Source organism: Nanorana parkeri, unplaced genomic scaffold, assembly GCF_000935625.1.
Source record: "Nanorana parkeri isolate BGI_ZX_2015 unplaced genomic scaffold, ASM93562v1 scaffold129, whole genome shotgun sequence".
Taxonomy (NCBI): Eukaryota; Metazoa; Chordata; class Amphibia; order Anura; family Dicroglossidae; genus Nanorana; species Nanorana parkeri.
The window spans coordinates 980,204-995,158 of NW_017306397.1; the positions used below are offsets into that span (position 1 = coordinate 980,204).

General features: G+C 42.5%; 1 protein-coding gene across 1 annotated transcript in view; it reads left to right on the plus strand.

The window, feature by feature from the left end:
- PLD1 (phospholipase D1) overlaps positions 1–14,955 on the plus strand; it is an 84,889-nt gene that overhangs the window by 55,427 nt on the left and 14,507 nt on the right. Inside the window, exons 20-22 of the mRNA XM_018553759.1 lie at positions 4,298–4,411; positions 7,556–7,605; positions 10,185–10,319. Of these exons, the coding sequence (XP_018409261.1) occupies positions 4,298–4,411; positions 7,556–7,605; positions 10,185–10,319 (299 nt within the window). The remainder of the gene's footprint in view (positions 1–4,297; positions 4,412–7,555; positions 7,606–10,184; positions 10,320–14,955) is intronic.

Consider the following 14,955-nt stretch of genomic DNA (forward strand, 5'->3'; position numbering starts at 1 on the left):
AAATTTATATATATATATGTGGGGGGGGTTTCATGTGTATATGGGGGGTATTATTTTATATGTAATGGGCTAGTATTTTTTTATGTGTATGGGTTGGGGGAGTAGAAGTGTACTAGGCCTCATTCACACCTGTATCTTTAGGTGCAATTAGGGATTCCGGCATCAGGAACATGCGTTTTTTACCTAATCTGGCATTTAAAAGCGGCAGCTGTCACCTATTCAAGTTAATGATCAGGTGACAGCAGTTGCATGTAAATGCCTGCACACAGCATGTAATGATACGTGATATGATTACATTCGGTTAGGAAGCAATTACTTTCCCTGGACGCAATGATTGTTCATACAGAGAGAGTATTTTCTAACCCCATGTAATATTACATATCATTACATGCGGTGGGCAGGCGTTTACATGCAGCTGCCGTCACCTGATCATTAAAGGAGAACTATGGGGTAAGTGTTTTTCCCCATACTTCTCTTTAGGGTCACAGGAGGACACAAACTAGCGTCCTCCCGTGACCCAAAGTTCAGTGATGGTCACGGCTCTCTGCAGGGACAGGACCGAGAAGTGAGCGAGCGCCGGTATGTGTTCGCTTACTTCCCGATCTATTGAGCCGATGTGTGACAGTTTCATTGTCACACGTCGGCTCGAACTATGAGGTTAAGTGAAAATCACTCACCTCATAGTTCTCCTTTTAACTTCAATGGGTGACAGTGGCCGCTTGTAAAGACCAGATTAGGGATTCCTGCTGCAGGAAAACGCAAATTTCTGACGCAGGAATCCTTAATTGCACCTAAACCTACAGATATGAATGGGGCCTTATTGTGTGTGTATTGGGATCCGTAGTACCAAACCAAACCGGATATAGTTACATTTTATTTTAAAGTATGAGATATGGCGAGCAGCCCCCATGGGAGAAAAACATTCGCTGAGTGGCTCCCGAGTGAATTGAGTTTGAGACCCCTTCTTTAAAGTCAGGCCAGAAAGAGATACATTTGGTTGCTATAGGTTACTGTACTTAAGATTATTTGCTCTTTACTGCATGTGGACCCATGTTGTTTTTATATCATACTTAGGCCTCATGCACACTACGTACCAAAACATTGAGTTCAGGTGCATTTGGAACTCCTTTCTAAACGCACCTGGACTCATGTAATGCATTTCTATGACTGAATGCACACCTATGCTTCCAGCAGTGTCTATGTGCCTTTAGTCTAGGTCACTTTACCCAAAATAGAAATATCTGTTTTCCGGGTCCGACTAGCCTAATTTTATGCAGCTAAACGCGCGTAACCGCATGTAACTGTGTGTAGCCGCAACTAAGCCTGGCACAGAAAAAAAGTGATCTGGGACGCATATAGTAGTTTATAGATACCATATAACTTCTGTTGGGCCTAAACGCAGCCTGCTAGTGTGCATGAGGCCTTAAGCATTATTCTTCAGGTGCATTTGTACATCATTAGAGTTTTTAAACTGTATGCTAAATTTAAAAGGTAGGCATGTCTTGGTGCCCATTCACATTATTCCAGAGAACTTCAAAATCCCAAATCGTGGAGTGTGGTATGATGAAGCTTGCATGGTTGCAGTGTAGCTTGCCCCTACCAGCTCCCTGTAATAATTAGACATGTGCACTGCCAAGAAATTCGTTTAGTTTCGTTTCGTTTTAAATTCGGATTTGTGTTATTTCGTTTTTCGTGATTCAGGTGTGAAAGTCAATTCGGATTCGGAATTCGGATTCGGCCGAAATTCGGTAGCGTTAGTTCGAACGTTCGTTTAGTTTTCTGATCTTATTCGTTTCTTATTCGTTTCGTATTCGTTTCGTTCGTTCGTTTGCAGCAGTGACATTTGAAGGGGGAAAAATATTTTTCTCCTTCTCTAATGTCACTTTGCTCCAACGAACGAAGCGAATAAGAAACGAATAAGAAACGAACGTTCGTACTAACGCTACCGAATTTCGGAAATGGAAATTCGGATTCGTTAGCATTCGTTATGTCTGTAATTCGGAATTCGGATACATCCGAATGTCCGAATTTCCGAAAATGCGTCCGAATTTCGATTCGGAACGAAACGAATCGCACATGTCTAGTAATAATGACACCTAGCACTCTTCATAATAGATCACCCATTCAGTTTGACTGTGCATGCATGCTCTCCATCCAAGAAGAAAGTTTATTGTATGTCACAAAGTCCTGGGTACAGCATATGCTCATGAGGCTCGATTAACAAATCTTTAACACAAAAATAAGTATCTTTATTTTAGCCATGTGACTGTAATATTTAAATCCATTTGGACTTAAATGAAATTTTTAAGGATCAGAATATACAAATGGGCATTGTTGGGGCTTTGTTTCAAGCTTGTAATTTTATATTAATGTGGTGGAAGGATCCTCTTCCTCCTACCAATAGACAGTGGATTGATGAAATGAATATATAGATTATATGATGTAGAAGAATATCTCTCTATATAGGGGTCCCTATATAGATCCAAAAAATTTGGAGGCAGTGGTTGGATACCCCTGATCTAGCCACTTTAGAACTGGTTAGAGACAGACTGCTGTTCTAAGGTTGAGGGACACCATAAACGCGTTCTGCTAGATTCTAAACCTTTGGTTCTCAGCTAGTGGGTTGTGACCCAAAAGTGGGTTGCGACCCCGTGTTCATTGGGTCTCCACATGCCTTCCACTTTTCTAGGTGAGAGGCTCCTCCCCCTAGCGCAGCACTGTCAGTTCTCACGCTGAACAGCCATTGAAAATATGTTGCCCGATGCTGAGTGTCAGCTTGAGGTGGGCTGGGCTGGGCTAGGGCTATGGCTGTGAGGAAGCTCCATCCATAAGTGTATTGCTTACAGCTCCCTTGCATGTCATGTAGAAGTGCCTGGACTGGAGTGAAATTACATTCTGGCTCCCGTCACCTCTACAGTGTGTACAAGGGAGCTGTACAAGTGGATGCACATATGGATGGAGCTCCATCACAACAAAGGCTGAGGATCCACTCCAGTTCTCGTAAGGTAGGGAGACTGGGTGGATTTAAAAATATATATATATTTATTTATTTTTGGAGTATGTGTGAGAGATTGTGTGTTGTGTTTGTCAGTGTTTTTGAGGGCCCATTCACACTAGTACAGTGCGTTAATCTCGCAGTCCCATGCAATCGGCGCACTGTACCACGCGATCGCACCTACTGGTGCGGGAGGTGCAGTGAATTGCCATTCACCCAATGCATCTCCCACCCAGTTCTCTCTCCCGCATCGGAACACGCGGTATCGCAATCCCATGCGTCCCATTGCAGTGGAACTTGGGTCACGACTTAAAGGGTTATTAAACCCTCAGTGTTTTTTGCATATATCTACATAACTACTGCTATATGCAAAAACATTATTATTTTTTAATTTTTAAAAAGGGTTTAAACTTACCTGTGTCTTCGCTGCACGCTCCCGCCCGAACATCTGAAGATTCTCGGGCGTCCGCAAAGGATCTTGGGGCGGGCGCATGCGCAGTTCAGGTATTCGGCCAGGAGACGAGAGACTCAAGGTAAGTATATGCAGCAGCGTGCACCCGCACAGACTCCGTGGGACAGTAAGTACCAGTTAAGACAGGAGTCAGCGCTGGATCGGAGACCGGCACCATCGCTGGAGGGACTCCTGAAAACCACAGGAAAGAAGATGATCGGATCAAGAGGCATCATTTAAGGTAAGTCCTTACACTAACATTTGGGGGAGGGAATGTTATCCTTTTAATGTCACTTTAATGACCAAGGACAAATGTGGGTCCCGAGGTTACACAGGTTGAGAACCACTGTTCCAGACTATTCTACCTCTTTTGCATCTGAAGGCCCATTTATGTCCCCTTCCCCTTTGTTTATGTAATTTCCCATTGCTAATCTACCCATGCCTTGGTATTGAGTTTTATATCTTATCATTGATGCTGTGGGCAACTTGGTATTTCTGTTTGCAGTTTTGTATTGCTGCAGTATACCATGATATGTCAATCAGCCATGGCACAACACATGTCAAGTATTGGATGTTTGTCGCTGTACTGTATTTTCTTCTGTTTTCATTCAAACTGAAAATAAAAAAGAGAATAGCTGTCACTAAGTAGCTTTATCCTATTGTGTTTGCTTTCTGAATTAAGGCCATTAATCTTAAAATAATATATTGAATTGTTTACACTAAAAATGGCCAACCAGTAGATGTACAGTAGTATGATTTGTTAATTAGGGGATTTTTGAAATAACCAGAAACACAGCTTACTTATTGCTGCTGTACAGAAGTTTAGAATTAGACGTACTATTTTCTTTCAGGGAAGGCAAAAGATATCGCGTGTATGTTATTACTCCGCTCCTACCTGGTTTCGAAGCAGACATTTCAAATGGAGGAGGAAGTGCCTTGCAGGCGGTCATGCATTTCAACTACAGGTAACGCAGAGCTTACAAAAATGCCTAAATCTAGAAACACAGTGGGGGAGATTTATCAAATCTGGAGCAGACAGAAACTGGAACAGTTGCCCGGGGCAACCAATCGGCTTCTCTCTTCAGTTTGTTCAGGTAAGATTTGAAAATGAAACGGAGAAGCTGATTAGTTGACATGCACAGCTGTTCCAGATTTTGTCTGCTCCAGTTTTGATAAACTCCCCCCAGAATGTACATGTAAACGTAACTTCCAATGTTTGTTCTAAGATATTTGGCCTGTGAATATATACAAAAATGTATTATGTTTTAATTTGTGTGGAAATATAACATGCTTTTTGTTTTTCTTTACAAAACAAAATATTTTAACCCCCTAATGACAGAGGGTAAAACAAACCTTGATATGTGTTAGGTGAATACTTTATTTCAGGACAAATTGGGCCTTCATTTTATGGTAAACGTTAATGGTTATCTCCTGATTTTCTTTTCTTTTTTTTTTAATGGACAACTGGCCCAAAATTGGGATTTATTTTTTTAAAGCAGAACTAAAAAAATGTGTTAACCTTTGCAGTGGGGGCTACCCCTCACTGCAAGGGTTAAGCACTTGTTTTTGTCTAGGTGCAAAAATAAAAAAATTACTCGCCTGATCCTCAGAGCCAGCTTGCTCTTAGACCATTCCCTGGGGCCTCTCTCCCCCTCCGCTGCAGCTGTCTAAGGTCCCATGAGTCATCACATCCTATACACCGTGTATAGGACCTGAGGATGCCGATGGACATCCCATCGCTGCGGAGGAGGAGAACGGCAGTAGGGAGCGCTGTTACAGTCGGCCAGCTGTAAGGTTTGGGTGAGTATAACTTTCTTTTTGCAACTAGACAAAAATAAGCCGTTAACCCTTACAAGTAAGGGTAGCCCCACTGCAAGGTTTAAGAAAAAGTTTCCCTGGAGTTCTGCTTCAAACTTTAGCTGTATATTTTTATGCCATTACCATGACCCACCAGCAAAAATTCTCCTACTGGCTATTCCTAGTGTTCATGGCAATACCACATACACTATATTGCCAACTTTAATGGCATCCCAGTCTTAGTCCGTAGGGTTCAATATTGAGTTGGCCCACCCTTTGCAGCTATAAGAGCTTCAACTCTTCTGGGAAGGTGTCCACAAGGTTTAGGAGTGTGTCTATGGGAATGTTTGACCATTCTTCCAGAAGTGCATTTGTGAGGTTGGACGAGAAGGCCTGGCTTGCAGTCTCCGCTCTAATTCATCTCAAAGGTGTTCTACCGGGTTGAGGTCAGGACTCTGTGCAGGCCAGTCATGTTCCTTCACCCCAAACTTGCTCATCCATGTCTTTATGGACCTTGCTTTGTGCACTGGTGCACAGTCATGTTGGAACAGGAAGGGGCCAACCCCAAACTGTTCCCACAAAGTTGGGAGCATGAAATTGTCCAAAATGTCTTGGTATGCTGATGCCCTAAGAGTTCCCTTCACTGGAACTAAGGGGCAAAGCCCAACCCCTGACAAAAACAACTCCACACCATAATCCCCCCTCCACCAAAATTTACACTTGGCACAATCCAGTCAGGCAAGTACCGTTCTCCTGGTAACTGCCAAACCTGGACACGCCCATGGGATTGCCAGACAGAGAAGCGTGATTTGTCACTCCAGAGAACACATCTCCACTTCTCTAGAGTCCAGTGGTGATGTAAGGCAGCTGCTCGGCCATGGAAACCCATTCCATGAAGCTCTCTACGCACTGTTGTTGTGCCAATCTGAAGGCCACACGAAGTTTGGAGGTCTGTAGCTATTGACTCTGCAGACAGTTGGTGACTTCTGCGCACTGTGCGCTTCAGCATGCACTGACCCCACTCAGTCATTTTACGTGGCCTACCCACTTTGTGGCTGAGTTGCTGTTGTTCCCAGAACTAGTCGGCACCATGAAAGAAAGCCCATTTTAAACCTGTTAGGACCATGTCAAACTCTCAGCTGTGCCACCAGACACCAACAGTGGCAGAATCGCAATGTGGAATAGACACATTTTATAATGGGGGTGTTGCTGGCCATAATGTATTCTCATTAGTGAAAATTGTCCATTGTGTGTCAGTTGTACCTCTATGCTTCTGCTTCTAGCAAGGTGTCACCAGTAGCACAATTGAGAGCAGTGACAATGAACAGCATCTTACCGGTTGAGCTAGCAATAGAGCGGCACTATGAGAAGGTCATTGGTTTTTAATCAATCCTGTCACTTACCTTTAAAAAGCTAGTTGAGAAACACTGATCTAGAATGCACAGAGAAAGGGTGATGGGTAAAGTTTGACTGCCTACACTGATAAATATCATCACTGGTGTACCAAAGGGTTGATTTACAAAAACCAGACCAAAGAAAGGTAGATCAGAATTAGACATTTATTACAGCCAATAATTTTCTTGCTGCATGTGACAGATGGAAGCTGATTTGCTGTTTCAGGCCACCACACCAGTTCTGGTCCTACTTCTTGCTTCCAGTGTTTGCAAATCAGTCCACTTGACCGTTTTTGTTGATAGATTTGGCACAAGCTGATCTTCCATTGCTGTATTCATCTCTGAAAATATTGTGACCTGTGAAAGTACCCATTGGCAAATACATTAAAAGTTATCAGCAGATGTGGTCTAAACTTACCTGACTAGTGTGATGACAGCTGCAGCTTGATGTTAATATACTCTGCACAAGTAAAAAAAAAAGACCTAAACAATTTTATCAAAGTTTATATTCTGCTTTTATTACAGTTATTTGCATTAGTCTTTGCTACCCTACATATCTATCTATGCTGTCTGTCTCATGATAACATCACAACATTCAAGAATTGTTGTGATTTCCTGCTTCTACAAACGCTGTAGTGTGGCTCCCTCTTGTGTCAATTGCTGGGTATGTTCTCTTAGTCTAGATACATTTGTTATCATCTGGTCTAGTAATGATTGATAAATGAAACCTAGCTTCTTATCTGAGACCTCTGGCCACATAATAGCCAACACTAATAGTGTAACATACATACAGAACCAATACATGGAGGTTACTCGGCTCTTTTTTCATTACCTTGTTATTTCTAAACGGTCTGTGTTGTGTTCATTACTTGTCCACACTGTGTTCTGAATTTTCTCTTCCTTATCAATTATTTATAGAACCATCTGCAGAGGAGAGCATTCCATCATTGAACAGCTGAAAACAGAAAGTGAGTTGTTGTTTTTTTCCTTCTTTTGCACATTAAAATAGTTTTGATTAAGTGTTCCAGTTATGTGATATTTGCTGCAGATAACACAAAGACCTTCATAAATGATCTTGTATTTTCCTGGTTGATGATGCACATAAAAGGTTACTTGTGTACCATGCTAGTCTGTCATTTCAGTTCTGCACTAATGGTCATTATATTAAAATGACACAGCAAAAATAGTTTTTTTTTCTATTTTTAATTTTATTTTTTATTATTTGTTTGCATTTTTAATTTTTAACTTTTTCTTTACTTTTTTTACATTTTTTTTTGTCTTTTTAATTTAATTTTTGTAAACTTTTTTTTTGGTATTTTAATGCAGGGAGCCATAGCCAGCCTGCTATTGGATATTTCAAATTGCAATAGCCAATAGCAGGCTGGCTATTGCATCTGCCCACTGCCTGCTGTCAATCAACAGAGGAGGGGAGACCAGAGCATCGTCCGGACCGGGGAAGCCGACGGAACGGCTGAAGAGGAAGCCGGCACATCTGCGGAGGTACGTGGGGCATCAGCGGTATGCAGCAGTCTGTGTCCCCGCTGCCTCCGCCAACACAGGCCCGGAGAGCACGGGGACTGCCTGTACATAAAATGGTGTATTAAAGCCGAACTCCAGACAAAACCCTTTTCATTTTGCTATCAAGATTTAAATGCTTTTGTCCAAATTAGAGAAGTTTCCTTTTTTTTTTACTTTGCTTTTTATTTCTGCCACCCGTCACATGAACAGCAAGTGAGAAGAAAACTCTTTTCAATGGGAGCACAAAAAGTAGCCATGACAGGGGTTATGTGTTGTATGAAACATCAAAAGGTGAAAGTGGCAGCAATTAAAATGCAGCAGGTCTTTTCTCCAAAGTTGCCAGTCAGCCCCTGCAACTCGGCCTATTCCAAACTCTATCTAAAAGGTTGTGCTATAATAAAATGACAATTATGAGCATAGCCCTTTGAGACTATGTAGTGTTAATGTAGCAATTCATCATCATGTAAAAGTATGCAGTATAATAACATAGCTAAAACATTTTGCTAATCAAAAAAAAAAAACTACTAGGCTTGCCTCAACATCACACCCTTACGCCTTAAGTCTTACCCTTAAGTCAAAAGGGTTTTGAGCCATTTGAAATGCTGATGAAATCACTTAGAATGGATGCTGCTGCTTGATGTTTGAAAGTTTTACCTTCCTGCAGAATCAGCTGGTTCCCTGAGCATTGGCCCTGACATCCAGTTTTAGGGTGTCTCCTTTTCTTTTGCAGGGTCCTATGGGGCTACCCTTGCCTGTGCTAGTAAGCTGTGTGTGTCGCTGCAAACACACAAGCACAGCAAGGCAAGCTACTTTACTGCTTCCTTCTCCTCCTTCCTTCCTCCACTCTTTTCGAAGCTTTTAGATGGGACAGCTGCTGCAGACTGCTTTGTCCCTTGTGATCTTGTACTGGACAGGAAGTTCAGGGAAGCTGAGCGAGTTGGAGCTATTCAGAAACATGAGTACCTTGGCAAAAATGTAAATAAATATTTTGCTATGCAATGTAGATTTGTTTTATCTGGATTCATTATTGAAAAAAAAATGTGAGTGTTTAACATGAATTTAAATGGGCTTAGAGAACACAGCCTATTCGCTTAATTTCCATTATCCTTGACACCTAGTTGTGGTTACGTCTGTATCTAGTTGTTTTCGTATGTGGAAACAGACAGTCTTCTTCCTGAGCTTCCTACTGCCTTGTGCTTAGATAATAGAGAGTGATGGGAAACTGCACAAGATCATATTATAAGAGGCTGTAGTGCCAATCAGAAGCCCTTTAAGAATTCTTATATATCTGGCTGGCTGGGGTTATGTAGAGGTAAATTGAGGAGACGGTGAAGGGAATTTACTGCCAGTGGAGCAGACAGAATCTGGAGCAGCTGTGCATATTAACCAATCAGCTTCTAGCTTCTGCATGATTGGTTAAGCTTTGAAAATGAAAGCTAGAAGCCGATTGGTTGACATGTACACCTGCTCCAGACTCTGTCTGCTCCAGTCTTCATAAATTTCCCTCTGTGTGTCTTAAATACATCTCAAGTGTTTTCTAACGAGCATTAATAGTTCACTGATTGACATGAATTGTTGCCTGGAATTGTAGACAAATGAGTCAACTATATTTATTGAAATGTTTTTGTTTTGTATTTTTAGAAGTAATAATGGGAAAGTATGCAACACAGCAAGAAAACAAGAATTTACCAGGATGTCTCCAGAACAGGCAAAATCCTAATGCGGAACCAGCAATCAATAACTCACGTAGATTATATCCCTTCTCCATTTCCATAACTATAAAAAGTTTCACTTTAAAACTTAAAAGGGTTACAATATATTTTACATAATGCCCAGAGCATATATTTTATCTGGCCTCCTAATGTTTTTGGTTAGTGCTATACTCCTTCTTTTTTTTTTTTTTTACCTGCATAGGGAGCATTGTTCTTTCTGCATCATTTAGGTCAGTTGATGGGTTTTGGTGACATTAGTCAATAGGAGATGGTTTTATAAAAAACATTTTTAACAGCTGATCTTTTTTTTCCTCCAGTTGGGGATAATTGGCTGAACTACATATCCTTCTGTGGTCTCAGAACGCATGCAGAGCTGGAAGGAAACCTGGTCTCTGAACTGATATATGTCCACAGCAAGCTGCTCATTGCTGATGACAACACTGTCATTATCGGTAAGAAAACAAACCCAACTGTTGTGCTTAAGTGACATATCAGACTTGCTTACCTTTTTAGAGCAGGAGTGCATTGATTTGTTCTAAAATATTATGTAACTAAACCTGTTTGTAAAAGATCAGAATTGATACTTTGTAGGATTTTTGTCCAATATGTTGATTCTGGTATTGTAACCTGATTTATAACGTTTATTTTGACCATATTTTCGCAAGAATGCTCACCGCATAAGAAAACTATTTTGTAGGTAGATTTTGCCACTTTATAAAAACTTTCTGCTAGTTTCCTTAAATGTTTTGCTGATAACTATCCTAACCCTTGCACGGGATTGCTCACCTCATAAGCTCCTTGACCCAGAATACCCCAAAATATAACATTAGTAAATAAAACCACAGTGTTGGGAAAATTAAGGCTGCAGGCCCCTTGTTTGGATTTAGATTAGAGAAGAACTCAGGGCAAAAAAATGGGGCTACCCCCACACAGCAAGGGTTAACTGCTCGTTTTTGTCTAGAGAGGAAAATAACAGTTATACTCGCCCGATCCCCTGAGTGGCTGGCTGTGACAGTGCTCCCTACTGCCTGTGTGCTCCTCCACTGCAGCGATGATATGTCCCTCAGCGTCCTTGCATCCTATACACTGTGTATTGAATGTGATTATTTACAGGATCTTAGATTGCTGCAGTGGAGGGGGAGCAAAGCTGGAAGGACCAGTCTAAAAGCAAGCTGGCCCGGTGGCCCGTTTGGGGTATTATTGGATACTTAAATCAAGGAAGTAAAAGCACTTTCTTACCAAAGGTCCAAGCCTATGGCGGCTAAATCCTCAGCTCCCTTTTTTAAGAAGTGTTCCTTTCTCCCCTCCCAAGCCAAGGGGTGAAATTTACAAATCGAAATTTTTTTTAGTTTGTCAAAAGTCCTGGCTCTCCAAGTCTCCAAAATCTGGAAGCAATCCCTCTCCAGTGTGAAGGGCGCTCCCACTTTCTCAACTGGGGATATGCTGGGCTTGATTGTAGCTCCCTTTTGAGGCAGTTCCATTTGCTGAATTCCACTCCAGACTATTGAAGCTCAGCATCCTGGCTGCAACTGCATGGTTCAACAACCTGGACAAGTTTGAAGCCTGCAACATGGATCCTCTGGCCTTCATGACTCTGCGTGATCAGTTCAGCCCTCCTTCTTCTTAAACACTTGCCTTGCCTCGCCTCCTTTGCAGGGTCAGCACGGAGCAAAAAAAAATATATATATATATATACATTACTGTGCAAATGTTTTAGGCAGGTGTGACAAAATGCTTTAAGAATGCTTTCAGAAACAAAAGTGTTAATAGTTAATTTTTATCAATTAACAAAATGGAATGGATTAAAAAAACAGAAGAGAAATCCAAATCAAATCAACATTTGGTGTGACCACCCTTTGCCTTTAAAACAGCATCAATTCTTCTAGGTACAACTTGCACACAGTTTTTGAAGGAACTTGGCAGGTAGGTTGTTCCAAACATCTTGGAGAACTAACCAGAGATCGTCTGTTGATGTAGGTTGCCTCAAATCCTTCTGTCTCCATGTAATCCCAGACATACTTGATGATGTTGAGATCAGGGCTTTGCTGATGGTATGGCATGATGGATAAGTACAGGCTTGTATTTCTGAGCATTGAGAAGACCATTGATCCTGACCAAATCTCCAACTCCATCGGCAAAAGAGCAGGTGGCAGGAGAGCGGTACAATAATGAGTGTATGCAGCAACAGTGAAGCATGTTGGCGGTTCCTTGCATGTCTGGGGCTGCATTTCTGCCAATGTTGGAGATTTGGTCAGGATCAATGGTGACCTCAATGCTGAGAAATACAAGCAGATACTTATCCATCATGCCATACCATCAGGGAGGCGTGTCATTGACCCCAAATTTATTCTGCAGCAGGACAGCAACCTACCTCTAGGTAGCCCTGCAGTTAAGGCCTTTTTAAATGATCAGTTTGATTCTAAGGCCTTGTTCACACCAAATGCAGAGCAGATCCGGTCAGGTTTCTGCACACTAGTCTTTTAGATGCATTTTTGACGCGTTTTGGCTAAAAAAAAAATATCTTTTTTTTTTTAGTTTAACATGGGCTTTCAGTGCATTCAAGGCATTTGCATGCGTTTTTGATGCGTTTTTGATGCGTTTGCAGATCTGGATCTGCACGCTGCGATGTGAACTGGAGCTAAAAATACCATAGGAATACATTGGACGCAGTTTTGATCCGGTCTGCACCTGCTCTGCTCTGGACCTGCTCTGCGCTTGGTGTGAACTAGCCCCAAGCTCAGCGCTAGCTCAGGACTTGTTGACTGCTCTTTTTATTCTCTGACTTATTCACCTGTGTATATAATCTGATATAGGAATATATTTAGTTCCCAGCATCCTGGTTAAACTAGCTATATGAAGCCCTGGAGTACCAAATTCACACTCTACACTTGCAGGCTGTAGGTTGGGAAAAATTACGTATTCAAATACTGTGAGGTGAATTTATCAAAACTGGTGGAGTTGCCCATAGTAACCGATCAACTTCAATCTTTTCATTTTCAATCCTTAACCTAACAAATTGAAGAGAGAAGCTGTCTGGTTACTATGGGCAACTGCCCCAGATTCTGTCTGCTCCAGTTTTGATATATATTCCTCCCATTATGTTTTATTTACTAAAAAGGAAAGAAAAAAACACATGTAGTTTTAAAATGTACTTCTGTAATTCTGTTCATTATAACATTCACTTGGTAACATTGTAGTTTATCACATTTCATCAGGTCTAGGAGTGCTGCTATTCATGATTGCAAAGACAATTTCAGACGCCATGATAAGTTCGACGAATTGCCTAAAGTTCCTTCATTCCCTCTGCTCAGTTTGCATGGCCTAAAGCAGCTCATAGACCTGGCTTGATCATGCTGCAATTTCCAGAAGCGTTTGTATTTCAGAACTCTTATAATCCCTTTGCATTGATGTAGATTTGCAAGGTAGGCAGAAGCATCCATGATTTGTTGCCTTTTGGGCAGTTTGATTAATTTCTGCAAAGAAGCCGCACATAAGAAATCTTCAAATAACATCCCAGAGTATTTCCTTTGTGCTACTGCTTTGGTGTAATTCTAGAGCTGGATGTGGTCTGTTGTAGGTTCTTGCATTGAGTGAGATATTCAATATTAGGGATGCACCGATACCGATACTAGTATCGATATCGGTGCCGATACCAAGTATTTGGGCGAGTACTCGCCCAAATGCTCTGATGCCTAGCACGAGTACTTCCTGTATCAGGAAGCCGGGCGCCGTCTAATGACGCAGCGCCCGGCATTCTGATTGGCCGCGAAGATGGCTTCATGCTCCCTCGACATCTCATGACGAGGGAGCATGGAGCTGACCTCCTGGCCAATCAGGAAGCCGGGCGCCGTCTAATGACGCAGCGCCCGGCATTCTGATTGGCCGCGAAGATGGCTTCATGCTCCCTCGACATCTCATGACGAGGGAGCATGGAGCTGACCTCCTGGCCAATCAGAAAGTAGGGCGTCGCATCATTACACGGCGCCCGGCTTCCTGATTGGCCGGCCAGACGGCTCCTGCTGAGTACCGGAGGAAGGCCGTGGGGGTGACAGGCTGGACATACCAAGGTAAGAGGGGACAGACTTTCTTGTTAATCGGGAAGCTGGGTGGCGGTCTTTACACGCTTCCCGGCTAATCAGGAAGCCAGGTGGAAAGTCCAAAAAAGACAGACAGTGCAAATACAGTGAATAAAATATCCCTCCAATTTTGTTTATTGGTCAAATTGTATGTAATAATTAGACAAGTAGCGCGTGTCTTCGAATATGGCCTATACTCCTTCACATTGAGCACAGCCAGTTGAGGCAAGTCGGTCTTTTTATACAGATAGTTCTTGAAAATATGTTGTAGAAGCTGTGCTTTAGCTTTTAGGGGCATGTTGTGGATCATTGGAAGGATTATGTTATAGATTACAAAAGACTAATAGCTTTCAGGTAGAGCTTGAGTTTGTGACAGCCAAATGATGGTGTGGCGCGGTCATTCATTCCTACAACAATTGGCATGTTACAATAATATGAAAGCCTGTAGAAGCTGAGAGACGAGTAGTGGAGTCATTTCACAAAAAGATCTTTGATAGCTGTGGTCAAGAACCAGTTCATTAAAGGTCCCACTTTAAGCACAATATCGGCATATTGTGGGCATTCTGCTTCCTTGTGTTTGCTTCACACATACAGTTCTAGTATCGGGCAACCAGGGTACTTGATGACTGAATTGTAGGATTAATGACAGGCTGACAATGGGAGATTGCAAATCCTAGCATATAATATTGTGTACTACAGGAAACCCCCCCCCCCCCCCCCTTAAAGAGGGAGTGGCTTCCTCAAGCTGGCTCTGCCACTGTATGCCAGGAAGCGATGACCGCGGCTGGGGTGGCGGGTGAGGAGCCGTGTCGGCACCCTGGGCCTTCTTCATCTGGTCGCAGGGCGGCGGCGCCTGCAGAACGAGGGGCATCATCTTCCAAATCCGGAGAGTCATGTGATGCTGGCGGCTCGCCCACATCAGGAGATGGTGGTGGTCTTCTGTGGAGTCGACTGGGATCTGGAGTGGCGGCTGGACGCGGCCCGGCGCTGCGGCAGCCTGGTGAGCCTCTTT